The 13497-nt window shown below is 37.3% G+C and overlaps 1 protein-coding gene across 1 annotated transcript in view; it reads left to right on the top strand.

Moving 5' to 3' along the window:
* LOC126484845 (myosin-VIIa-like) overlaps positions 1-13497 on the top strand; it is a 406864-nt gene that overhangs the window by 65832 nt on the left and 327535 nt on the right. The window contains exons 6-7 of the mRNA XM_050108441.1: positions 1950-2115; positions 4562-4692. Coding sequence (XP_049964398.1) covers positions 1950-2115; positions 4562-4692 — 297 coding nt within the window. The remainder of the gene's footprint in view (positions 1-1949; positions 2116-4561; positions 4693-13497) is intronic.

Genomic DNA, 13497 nt, shown 5'->3' with positions numbered 1-13497 from the left:
ATATGTGGTAACTATCACATCTGCAAGGAATGATATACTACTTACAACCATGTAACACAGTGTAAGAAAAGTGGTTCTAAAATGATGTTAACTGACAGAGATTGAAGATGAGTCTCATGCACATCCAATGACAATCAGTTTCAAATCTGACAGGATCTGCTGCTTTTAGTGAATGCAGGTCCATTTCTATCATTTTATGACTGAACATTCTGAAGGAAACTGCATGCAATGGACATTTGAAGACAAATACTTTGCAAAGCACTGTTGCTCACAGAACTTCATCAAGCTGCACATCTTGAGTGGGCCAGAAGCTGGAGAGTAGCTGACAGAAGGCATGTAGTGTGGTTTTGTGAATTGTAATTTTTGCTTCTTTTCAATTGATGTAAGCTACTTAATGAACCAACAGATCAATGAGGCATTTAACAGGCAGTATGTGGAGGAGTAGGTCACCCCTGAGCTGGTTCTGTGATATTTTAGGTGTGTTTCCCATTCCATGCATTGGTGCCATTTATTCATGTTACAATGAACATTTCATTTCAACATTCTTAGTGACCAAGTTGCTACTGAACTGACATATACCAGTCAGTCAGGTCACATCAACCATCCTTCCCTTCAATTTTCCCTCCACCGTCCTGTATTGTTTTTCCCTCACCCCCTCTATATGATACAACCTTTCATTCCAAATGAGCTGCAATGCTGCTAGAATTAAATGGCCAGGACCATGTAACCATGCAGGTATTCTTGTGTGTATGTTTATTCTGTGTTACAACAGTATGGAAAGGATAGACTGCTAGTCATGTCCTCTGCAGGAGGACATTTTCGAGTAGCTCAGCAATGTCTTTAGTCTTGTTTGTGCTCAGTGTCTCAACTATTTGGTGACTTGTCACCTTTACTTTTTCCATTACTTATATTCCACTACAAACTTTCTATGACCATATTTATTTCCATAACATTTTGCTTTTTAAGAGTTGCTAGAAATGACAATTGCCATGACGCCCAAGGAAATTGTTAGGCTATATGAAGGAAACTCTGATTCTGAAAGCTAGGATTATGCCATGTTTTTATGTCTGTTTCTGTTGCTGACTGATTATTATGAACAATTTCTGTCTGTGGTTTATTACTATGTGAAGAGTTAAACACAATGCAAATTAAGTTACAGTTACTGGTAATGTAAGAAACATACATCAAATTATGAAGTTGGCAAAATGTATGGGTCATATTATTTTATTTATCTGAATGACCTAGTACTAAAATTACATAATGTACTCTTTCTATATTATTTAACTTGCATTATAATGATGTATCACAGATACCTATATATTCCATGTTTTCTTTGTAATACATTCTTATAGTATCTTCTGCAGTAGTTGGTTATTTTTGTGTACGTGTCTTCCTCTTTTAAGCAGATGCAATTAAAAGAGTGTTACACCATAACAGTCTCTTAAATTGCCATGCATTTAAGACGTAGAGGGAAAAAAGTAACAGTTACTTCATGTATTGTGTTTGTTACCTTTCATTAACAGTTGAATCTTTTATCACTCTCACTTCTTCATCAAATATGTAGTCCTACTGTTGTAGTATACACATCATCACCAACTGTAGTTTGTTTGCTTACTTGTTGAGGACTAACATGATTTCAAAAATGAATCACTCTTTCCATGAACTATTATTCACATTTATGCAAACCTTTTTTTATTGGCAATCCATCTCACTACTTATCCATTAGATTTTCTTCTTCTTTCTCCCATTTCTTGTATACTCTTTTTGTGTAGTGGAGATGTTTAAAAATACTGTCTGGAATACTGATCAATAGTAATGTGTGACGTTTTAGGCATTTATATAGTATAAAGTTTCAGGATGGAAAAAATAATTCAACTTATGACTTGAACTCATATACATCATCTATTCTTGACTTTGACCAATTCTTGTTGTTTATTTACTATTTCAAGGGAGGCACTCTGACTTGTGAAGGCCGTGATGATGCCAAAGATTTTGCTGTAGTCAGAGCAGCTATGAAAGTCTTAAATTTTAATGAGAATGAAGTCTGGGAAATTATAAAACTTTTGGCTGTGGTTCTGCACCTGGGAAACATCAAGTACAAAGCCAAAGTTATAGGTTTGTATCAGTTTATAAAATTCTCCTCTATACTTTGAAGTAATAACCTGGTAACTAATACAACCAAATCAATATTGAAACTACATAAGATTAATTATTTACTGCAGGTGTCTTGTAGAAACTTAAATATGTGTGATTTTGAGACAGAAAAGGAGAGTCTGCTTACTAACAGCTGAAACAGAAACCATTGAATCAAGGACAGAAAAAACCTTTCAAAAACAAAAAATATGTACTTTTTCAGAAAATTAACTCATATATAGAATACTGGGAGAGAAACTAAATATGATATTTACAGACACTGGATGGCAGGTAATATTGTCCCACACCCTTAATCAGCAAAAACACAAAATAAAGGAACATTAAAGAAAAAGTATTAATATGTAGCATGTTGGAAGGCATCTCTGTGCAATGAGAAAAAATGATAGTGAAGCATGGAGATGAGATTTGTTTACCCATGGTGCCAGAGGGGACAGACACCTTCCATGCTGTCAAACATTCCACAGTTTTGCTGTACACAACAATGAATAACATTGTACCACCACTGAAGTATGGTTGCACCATAGACTGGAGGAGAGCAGTTATCACATCCAGTGCTATTCATGGCAATACTTCTGGAGGAACAGTAAATTTCATTAGCTGATGGCAGTTGGTGAAGATGAATCCACAGAGCAATTCAGAGGTGGGCCGCATTCTGACAAAGTGTTCAGTAAGAAGGTGAGGCAGGCAGTTAATATCTCAAACATGAAAGCTAAATACTAAAGCAATTAATTAATTTAGATGAAGACAAGTAAAGAAACTCATGGGAAAAAGCTACTGTGGAAAATGTGGTAAGAACTTAACTTTAATTAAAAAGTAAAATGGACGAGATACAAAAATTTTCCAAGTGACTTTTGGAAAAATAGGCAGATTCCATAAAACAGAGGCAAAAGGCAACTACTACCAGAAGAGGAAGGAGGCAGAAAAAACTGTTGATAAGAATTTAGAGCAATAATTGTACAATGTTAAAAAATTGATTGCGACAAGGCATATAGTCACTGTTGACCTTAGTTATTTTGGCACCTTAAGTGAGTAATGCAATTGGCACCCACAGAAGTTTACTGCTGTATGAAAAGGCACTACCAGCTTTTAGGGCACTGGTGAACAAAACTGCATGTGACTGCTGTTGTGTTGCCGCAAGAGTAAAGACTTTTCATCATGCTAGTCTGGATGCAAAACTGTTAACTATGTAAGTGGAGGGGAAAAAATCCAGATTTCCCCCTCCTGTTCCAAACACAAAATTCAGGCACTCTAGATGACTGTCTAGTTCATTTATATGGTAGACCAGTCCTTGCATATGGTGAGAATCTACTATGTGTTGTAACCACGCCCTGATCCTGTTGTTGAATTCTACTTCGAGGCCAGCAAAATGATATTGGCTATTGTTGGTCTGTCGATTTGTGGCAATTCTGTTCTGATAGAGAACTGGGCACAAAGTCAAATACAAAATACTGAATGAAATGTTTATAGCAGTTGAAGATTACATGGTATCACCCTCTGATGATGACATATGTTTCACACTATAGGAGATCTTATGTGTACTTCTAAACCTGTTACAATAAATCTGATGAAAATAGAATACATGGGACTCACTTTTAAGTGCAAGTAATGGACGTAATTTGTTTGTCAGAGAAGATGTCTAACTTAGATCCATGACACTATCCACATTGTTTTTTCCTGTTGATGTCCCTCTGCACACCTCACAGACTAAACCATAATATTGATTTTTTTCTGATACTTTTGCTTATTCACTCAATGCTTATCACCTAAATAAGTTAACTGTTGTGATTCTCACTTCAGGCCACAACATTTATTGTGCATAAATAACTTCCGTAACATCAACATAAATTTTCAGTTAGTCCTTGTACCAAACAGTAATAGTTCTTGTCAAAATATCCATGCAAGCCACCAATAGAAACTATTATGGGCTTGTTCCATAATAGTGAAATAGAGTCCAAGCATGGCTTAGTTAGATGAGTATTTCCTAATGAAAGTTCTACATAAGTAAGTGGTGATGGAAATCATAAGTTCAGGATTTGCAGCACTATACACACAGTATGAAATCAAAGCATTGTGTAGTCTGTATGTAGAAGTGAGTTGGATAACAGCAACTGAGGAAGAGAATGATGCCAGGAAGTCTTTTATTTGGCTGCTGTGGAAGCTCACTGTGATAGTTGCTGTGTTCACAGCATAGGTATGCTCATTAGATGTGTATTTTGTATGTGATTGGTGTCTGGCATATAAAGACTGAGATATCTTCTAATCATGAGGTCAGAAGAAACTGCATGCTTGTTACTTCATTATCTTCTTTTATTTGTAGATTAGCAAATTAATGTAGTTATTTGTATGTGATGAATGCACTTGTTGAATTTTCAGGCATTCTATTACAGTTATGTTTTCTTGTTTGCAGCTAACATTGATACATCTGAGATAATTGATAAGGTACATGCCAAGAAAATTGCCGACATGCTTGGTGTACCAATAGAACCACTTATAGAAGCACTCACCCATAAAACAATATTTGCTCATGGAGAAAAAGTGGTGTGTATACAGATCTGTCAGCTGTGAATTTGCTTGTATTTCCTGTTCTCTATTTATCTGTATATCACTTTGAAAAACTCCATATTTCTTTCACATTTGCAGAGTACTTGTGAACTAAACCTTAGTCTTTCTTACAATATTATTGTGAACACACATCTCTGAAATTAAATAAATATGTTGTAACATTTACACATTATCTGTACCCAACATGAGGTGTGTATGAGTGGCAGCATCTTGCAGCCTTTTTTGATCCTGAGTATAATGCCAATACTATTATAAATGTAGATTCATGCACAATTGAGTTGGACATATATACAGCATTGGGTGATAATGTGGAGAGAAAAGGGAGGAGGGGGAAATAGCAGACAGAAAGGGGGAATGGAGGAGACAGACACAGTTACGGGGGAGGATGGGGAGGGGGAAATGGACAGAAAGGGAAGGGGTGGAGGGGGCAGGTCAACTGATTGGGGTGTCATCAGATCTTGCACAGCTCATCAATGCAACACTCTTGACCAGGAATGGCATTATACAACTCACTCCACTTTGGCTGGATTCTGGATACGCTGTACATGGTAACTCCATTTTTGAGGTTTTGGAGGCACAGTGCTTTTCAGGCACCACCATATCAAGGGTGTACAGAGAGCCTCCAATCTGGTAAAACTACTACCACCAGAGCCAACTAATAATGGAAAAATGTGTTGGTGAAGAGTGGATCTCATCAGTTGTAATGTGGTAGCTGAGTATTCAGCATTGCCTGAGCATGTGCTTATTCGAATCTTCTATTAGTTCATTTCCTCCTCCCCCTGTTTTGTCCCTCTCCTCCATCTTCCCATCTCTGTCCACCTGCACCTCCCCTCCCCTCCTCCACCCTCCTGTCATCTGCTCCTTCCTCCTCTGTCTATCTTCTCCACCCCCTCTAAGTCAATTTTCTCCTACCACTTCTCTCTGACCATCCCTTCCTGCCTCTGTCTCTATCCATCTCTCCTCTTCCCTCTCTATGTCTGTCTCCTCCTCTCCCCTCTCTCTGCCCACCTCCTCCTCTTCTCTTTCTGTCCATTTCCCCCTCCCCTTTCTCCCCCATAACTGTGTCTGTCTCCTTCTTTCCCCTTTTCTGTCTACTATTTCCTCCTCCTCCTTTTTCTCTCCACATTATCACCCCAGCATCAGTAGGTGGTTGCTGGTTTTTACCCTTACAGTTTTTCTTTCCAGATAGTAAGTAATATGTGTACTAAGTTTGGTTGAAATTTGTCTGGGGATTTAGGAGGAGCTTTTTACCCATGAATTTGTCCGCACATGCACTTGTCATGTATATCTCACATCTATTTAACATATTTCACATATATTTGTAGATGTATTTCACCTATACCTCTAGTGAATTCTGCTGTGCGGTTTTGTTTTCATGCAGCTCAATGTTTACAGTGTTGTATCTCCTGAACTATGTGTTGTTAAATTTATATGATTTTGCAGATACATCCAGTGTATACTGTCTGCAAAATCATCTTACTGTTTATGATGTCATATCACCTGGACTATGTGTCATATGATGATACATTTTTGCAAGTACATTCAGTGTTGTATGTGAATACTCTCCGCAAAATTGTTGCAAATAGAGTTAGCAGTAAAAAATAATAAATTAAAAGGTCATGCCTGGTGCAGCAATTTTACTGCATGAACAGCAAAAATGTAGAAAACAATAAACTGTTTTCTTTCATCATTTTGTGGGAAGTCAGTGAGGAAAAAAGTCTCTTAAAAGTCTGAAATTATATGGAAAGTTGGTTGCAAGCCACCAAGTGCTCTCATTCTCAAACACTGGATGAATACAGTGTAGCTATTTATGCATCATAAGGTACACTTCTTTTTCACTCCCACCCCTAGCCCTTTGGAGGTAGGTGGTTCTTACACTCACAGTATTTCTTTCCAGATGGTAAGTGATATGCGCACCAAGTTTAGTTGGAATCGATTCATTGGTTTATACATATATACAGGCATTTTATAATATTTATGAATTGTAATAGCAGATAGATATGCCACAGAACAAAAAATCAGTTGCAGGAGATGATCAGCTATTCCATCTGGAAGAAGGCCTTCTCACTATGGGGTACAAAAACCATTGCTCTCTCACTGTTACTGATGTATTCACCATGAGAGATTCCACAACTGTGTTGAAGTTTAAAATGTATCATTTATTTCACCATCTCAGTTGCATATTTATTTTTATAATGACAAGTTTTATCAGTATTTGATGATATTCAGATCTATAGGGCGATTCAAAAGAATATTTACAAACTGACATGGCACATTGGACATACAAAACATATCAGTCATCATATAGGAACTGGGGGTTGCAAATGCCATGAGAGGGCACTGCTGTCATGAGACCAAAGCTTCACAGCAAGTGTCCTCTCCACCAATAAGATAGATTTTTCACTCGAGGTTGTGAGGAATGTTCACAACCTGCAAATATGGGTGGATATGAACCCTCACAGTACAAGTAATCATGCTTCGCAATGCAAATTTACCCTTAACATGTAGGCTAGCATCATTTGTGGCTGTTTAATTGGGCCATACATTTTCCTGAACCGATTTGATGGTCACAGGTACCTTTTATTCCTGTGAGAGTTTCTGTCAGATGTGCTGAATGATATTCCCATGCCTATTCATCATCACATTTGATTTCAGCATGATGGAGCCCCCATGCATTTGCAGGCAACCTTTCCCTGCCACTGGATTGGTTGCAGTGGGCCAGTCGCTTGACCATCACATTTACCTGATCTGTCCCCAAATGATTTTTTCTTGTGGGGGTACTGGAAGGGCCTTGTGTATGAAATACCTACTGCATCACTGGAGGCTCTTGTAGACATGACTGTTGTGACAGCAGGCTGTCTTCAAGATACACCAGGTACCTTTGAGAGGGTGCACCATTCAATGCAGCGTCAATCTCAAGTGTATCTCAACGCTTATGGACAAAACTTTGAGCATCTCCTGTAGTAGGCATCCAGTTGTAACATGTTAGTAAATAACTGCAATGCCACTTAGTAGCTCTGGATGGCCCTTGCACCCCTTAATTCCTATGTGATTACTGATCCCTGTTGCAAGCCTGATGTGCTATGTCAGTTTGTTAACATTTTTTTGAGTTACCCTGTATGAAGTTACAAGCAATCCTGTTGGAAGAACATCCACAACTGAGCATTATACCAGAGGTTGAAAATACTGCTTCAGTTGTAAATTTCTTTTATTATTACACGATCAGTTTCGGGCTCTTCTAAACCCATCTTCAAGTGTCGTAACTGTGCTGTGGCCCCCGAGCACCACTGTGGACGTGTACTAGGTGCAGTGTGCTACCGACGAGCACTCATAGGTAGCACACCATGCCTAGTAAACGTCCACTGCGGTGCTCGGGGGCCACAGTGCAATTACGACACCTGAAGATGGGCTTATAAGAGCCCGAAGCTGGTCATGTAATAATAAAAGAAATTTACAGCTGAAGCAGTGTTTTGAACCTCTGGCTGTAGGAAGTAGCATATGCAGCCTGTCATATCCATATGAAACTACACATCATAGAATTCTGTCATTGGACATGCAAATTATGGTAAAAGGTTATTGGGGCAATGAGTCATAGTTACAGACAGGAAAAAATCATTTTGTTTTAACACCAACTTCCAGGGCTTTTTTAAGGCCCTAGCAATATAAGCCACTGCTTGGGGTGCCAAGCTGAGAGGGTCACCAGAAATGCTGGAAGTGTAAGATATCTATAAAGGATGTATCACAATTAGTAGGCCGCTTGAGGCACCAAACTGTGCCCAAGTGGCAAGTTTTGTATACAGTGTGTATTACAATTAGTAGCTAACCCTAATATAGCTGAATTGTAAGGAGGAGGATGCATGCCACATGATAAGTCACTTGTGTGGAAAAATGTTCTTGAACCAGCCCTGCCCATTTTGGTGATATTTCTGCCAATTTTGGTGTTATTTTTTGTTCTTATACACCCACTTTGGGCTGTAGTCATGATTTGAATGTGATATGGGCTTGTAATTAACACACAGAACTCATATTTGGAAAAGATGTTGCATCAATTTATTTACTCAGGTGATTATATGGTGAGGATTACCAGGGGTTTAGGGAATTTAGCTCCAGTAGCCCCAAACCCACCTTGGAGGAGAAGAGAAGTGCAAAGATAAAGGAGACTAAGCCATTTAGTGTCTGCTGTGGCAGCAACTTGGAACAGAAGCAGAGCTGTCTTACTTCTGTGGCTCAAGAGCTCTCAGTCTCACAAGTCATATAACCTTGTGGTATGATTTGATTAGTCATGTGGCTTTACTAGAGAAGATTTGGCTTACTTCAGTGTGAACCTGTTGATTGTTGTCGCATCAGGGGGGGGGGGGGGGGGGGGGAAAGAAAAAGTCTACAAAATTTAAGTAATGAAAATTTCTCATGTTTGGGGTGTGGAGGCACAATGTACATCCTCTCCCCTCTTCTTGAAAGAACTACCTTGGATGAATTTAATAACCTCAATAGGGCCTTAAAAATATTGTATTTTCATTTAACAAATGAAATCTTGAAATGTCGTTGGGTTTAAAAAATTACCGTTCATGCTGTAGAAAAATAAAAGTTGTAATTAACTTTGCACTTCTTCTCAGTACAATGCACTGAAACTAGGACAAGGAACAAGATGAGCTGGAGGGGAGGGGCTGTACATTTTCTACTGCCTAAGATGTGTACAACGTATAGTTACACACAGTATTAGAATAGCAAGCAGCATGAAGGTCACTGTTATGTTAACTAAAATAATGCACCGTTGGAATGTTGTAATATGGAAGGCAGCTCAATCTAGTGTGCTTTTTTGCTGCTCTTGTGCCATCAACTGATCCAAATTCTTGAGCAATTCAGCACTGTTAGCATACGGAAGATCTGATAAGACAGGAGGTTTGCTGAGAGAGAACTTAAATTCCAGAATGTGTAACAGAAATGATTCATTAGTGGCATTCAAAGTTTCTTTCACTTGTACGGAGATCCAAAATGCAGATCCCTGGATATCTCAGTGGAATGCCTTGAATAGACATTCACTATTATTCAGTGATACTTGATTAATGAATGGAATGAAATTCCAATTATATCTCACAAGTGATACCAGAATGGGATATGGAACAGTAAATTACTAGCTGATTCTTACACAGTAGAAAAAAGGTTCCATTAATTTGACTATCAGTCAGAGACACTGTGGTTGTTAAGTTTCTGCTAGTAACAGAAAAATTTCACAAAGAGAAGTGTTGGTGCAAAAAGTTAAATTGGTACAAATATAGTTTGAGATATACTGGCAGGTCTATAACTCTCTAGCAGATAAAGCTGTGTTATGTTTGTTAATCATGGCTGAAATTTAGGCATTCCTTTGTTTGCCAAGCTATGTACTTGTGAGGAAATTGCCAGGGGATAGGGAAGGTACAAATCCAATAATGTAAGAAAAGACAGATTACTACTTATTGTAAAAAAAAGACACGGTAAGTTACTGACAAGCACAAGTAAAAAATACTTACATAAAGCTTTTGGCCACAGCCTTCATCAATAAAAGACAGACACAGACATACCATTCATACATACATGCAAGCAAGCACACCTCATGTTCACATGAGTGCCAACTCAGACCGGAATGCAACTATCAACATGTGTAACAAGTTGTTCATTAGTTGCACTGGACCAGAATGTGTGCATGAGATGTGCTTGCTTATGTTTATGAATGGTGTGTGTGTCTGTCTTTTACTGATGAAGGCTGTACCCAAAAGCTTTATGTAAGTGTCTTTTAATTGTGTCTGTCTGCAACTTAACATGTCTTCTTTATGGTACATAGCAATCTGCCTTTTTCTACATTGTTGATATTCCTATCTCAAGTTTCTGTTGTTTGAAGGTGTAAATCCTATATCCTTATAATTCCAATCCAGACAGGATATGGGAATATGCAAGTGAAGAATAAGTTTGGAGTGATCTTAAATCAGCTTAACAGTAATACACTTATAATACAGTAGTTTAAAGCCAGGAATGAGGGGATATAAGATTTGAAGATGAGGGAAGGGGGGGGGGGGGGTGGAGTTATGTTAATATATTTACTCCAAAACTTCTTACTTCCAAGGAGAAATGGAATCTGCAAAAGATATTGAATTGTGTCACTAAGGTGTACTTGGAGACCAGACATGTGGAGTGGTGTTGAGTTATGCTTATTCAGTGCAAGATGATCAATAAGTGGTTCAATCTGGCAGAAAGTAGAACCTTAATTCTGCAGCCTCCTTCAAATTAGCACAGCAGCCCTCTGCAGGATGGGGCTAGAGTTCTGCACATTTGTAGTGCAAGTTTTCAAAAGTTCATAATCTATGGAAGAACTTCATCATACCAGACAATGGTGAAGACTATGTGACAACAGTGTCTCAACATAGTGAAATAATGTGAACATGTTAGTCAGTGATTCAGTAATAGAGGCAGGTAATAAAATATAGATGAATGGGGAGTGTGTAACATACAAATGTAAAAGTAGTGTTGCATTAGTATACAAGGTCTTACTAGCCATATGGAACTGAGATACAGCCACAGAGAGCCACATTAGAACACAAACTGTCATGTAATGGAGAAAAAGTATCAGCTGTGTGACTGGCATTGTTTGATGAAGCTCAGATGGCCACAGTGAACAGGTTTTTACTCATAGCAAGCAACCCAGAGGAGGAGAAGTTATGAACAGGGAGTGGTAATCTCTAACTAACATGCACAGAGGCAACTTGACAAGAAATAACTACACATAATCCACATAGCAAAATTGTACCTTTGACGTATTATGAAAATGAAAAAGGAAAAATATTGTGGACAAGTTCAGAAGGTTCCTGTTTGCTCATGATGCTACCCATAAGGCTGAGGTTATAAGGGTGATTGTCCCACTGAATATCAGTGAACAAAATACAATACACACATATGATATTTCTTTTGGAACAGGAAAGGTCCACACCAACAACAATAAGTTTAATATTATTTATGACAGTTGTTTCAGCTTTATTGCCATTTTCAAGTAACATGCAAATACAACATTGGTGAGACTACCTACATATAAGCTGGTTGTCCTTGTGAATAATTATACATTGGAATTATACGCTGGTGCTTATATCTAATTTTCCATGATATTTAGTAATTATAAACATATGGAGTATGTTTTGATACTTATTTGATAGTTTGTTTACTATAAAGTATAATCTGACATTTATTTGACAGTTTGTTTACTATGATGCAATATGTTTACAAAATATAATTAGCTATCAATGGTAAAATGTTGTATTTCACTAATTGGATTTTGCTGTGAATTATATCTACGGTCTGAGTATGTTTTGTTGTCCATATGTACTATTCATTTCATGGTCCAGTTTGTCAATAACGTTTTCCAGATAATTTTTATGGTTAATGTCTGTGTGTTCATTTAGTATTTCATGTGGATAGTCTCTTGTATAGTGTTATTTTTTTAGATGTAAAAATAAGCTAGATTGATTACTATCACTATTTCTGGTGTGCCCATTGAATCTGATATTGTGATGACTGCAGTAATTTCTGTAACAATAAAACAGGACTAAATTTTAGTACCAGATTCAAAGAACACACCAGGAGCATACTCGCACCAAAGACATAATTCATAGCAAAATTCAGTCAGTGAAGTATAACTTCACTGCTTAGCTAATTATACTTTGCAAATATAGTAAATGAACTGTCAAATAAATGTCAAATCATACTTTATACTAAATGAATTAACAAATAAGTGTCAAAACATATCCCATATGCTTATAGTTACTACATATCACAAAATCAATGTGTATTATACAATGACAGTTTACTATGGATGCAATTTGGACATCAAATCAAATTAGACATAATTACCAATGTATAATTCCAATGTATACTTATTCACATGGACATTCTCCATATATGTAGATAGTCTCACCAATATTGTATTTGTAGGTTACTTGAGAATGACAATAAAGCAGAAAAAACTGTCATAAAGAATATTAAAGTTATCACAGCTAATCTACACCTTTCCCTGTCAGAATGTCATATTATAAAGTGTTTTATGCTGTGGGCCCAACTGAATGAAAAACATATGCAATACTTAAGCAAAATTTGTAGAAAGTTGGGGTCCGATGAGGTGAAAACACAGGACAGAATCTTCAGTATGGATAAACAATAGAATGACACAGAAAATACTGGCATTCTCCTACTTCAGACTTAAGATAACATCTGTTCTTAGCCTCTAGCACATAAATTGTACAGAGAGGCAGAATATAAATTGTATGATGGGAACACGTCTGTTGCTGTGGTTTTTGTGTTGACAGTTCTTTCTGTGTTTTGCTGGATCCAGCATGCTATGCCTTACGAATATTAGTCACTTTGTGCAATAGTTCATGCCAGAGAATGACATACTTTGCACAAATATATTCTATAATAAGTTACAGTGTTACATTCTAGGGTGCAAATACCCAAAATGTGAAATATGTGTTCAGATTGCAACAACGAGATATCAGAATAATGAGCAAGAGTCACAAAAGAGCACACTGCAGTGAGCTATTTAAAAAAATGGGGTATTCTGACAATCCCAAGTGAATATGTCTTGCAAACTACAGTTTTTATTCACAATAATATTGAGCAATATTTAGCAAACAGCTGTATACATGATCACCAAACCAGAAACAGTAATTGCTTGTACCTAGACAGAATGAATAAAACTAAAACCCAAACCACTATGTTTTACCAAGGTGTCAAGCTATACAATAAATTGCCAAAAGAAATAAA

Source organism: Schistocerca serialis, chromosome 6 (genome assembly GCF_023864345.2).
Source record: "Schistocerca serialis cubense isolate TAMUIC-IGC-003099 chromosome 6, iqSchSeri2.2, whole genome shotgun sequence".
NCBI lineage: Eukaryota > Metazoa > Arthropoda > Insecta > Orthoptera > Acrididae > Schistocerca > Schistocerca serialis.
The sequence above is the reverse complement of the archived record's forward strand: the minus strand, read 5'-3'. Positions and strand labels throughout refer to the sequence as shown.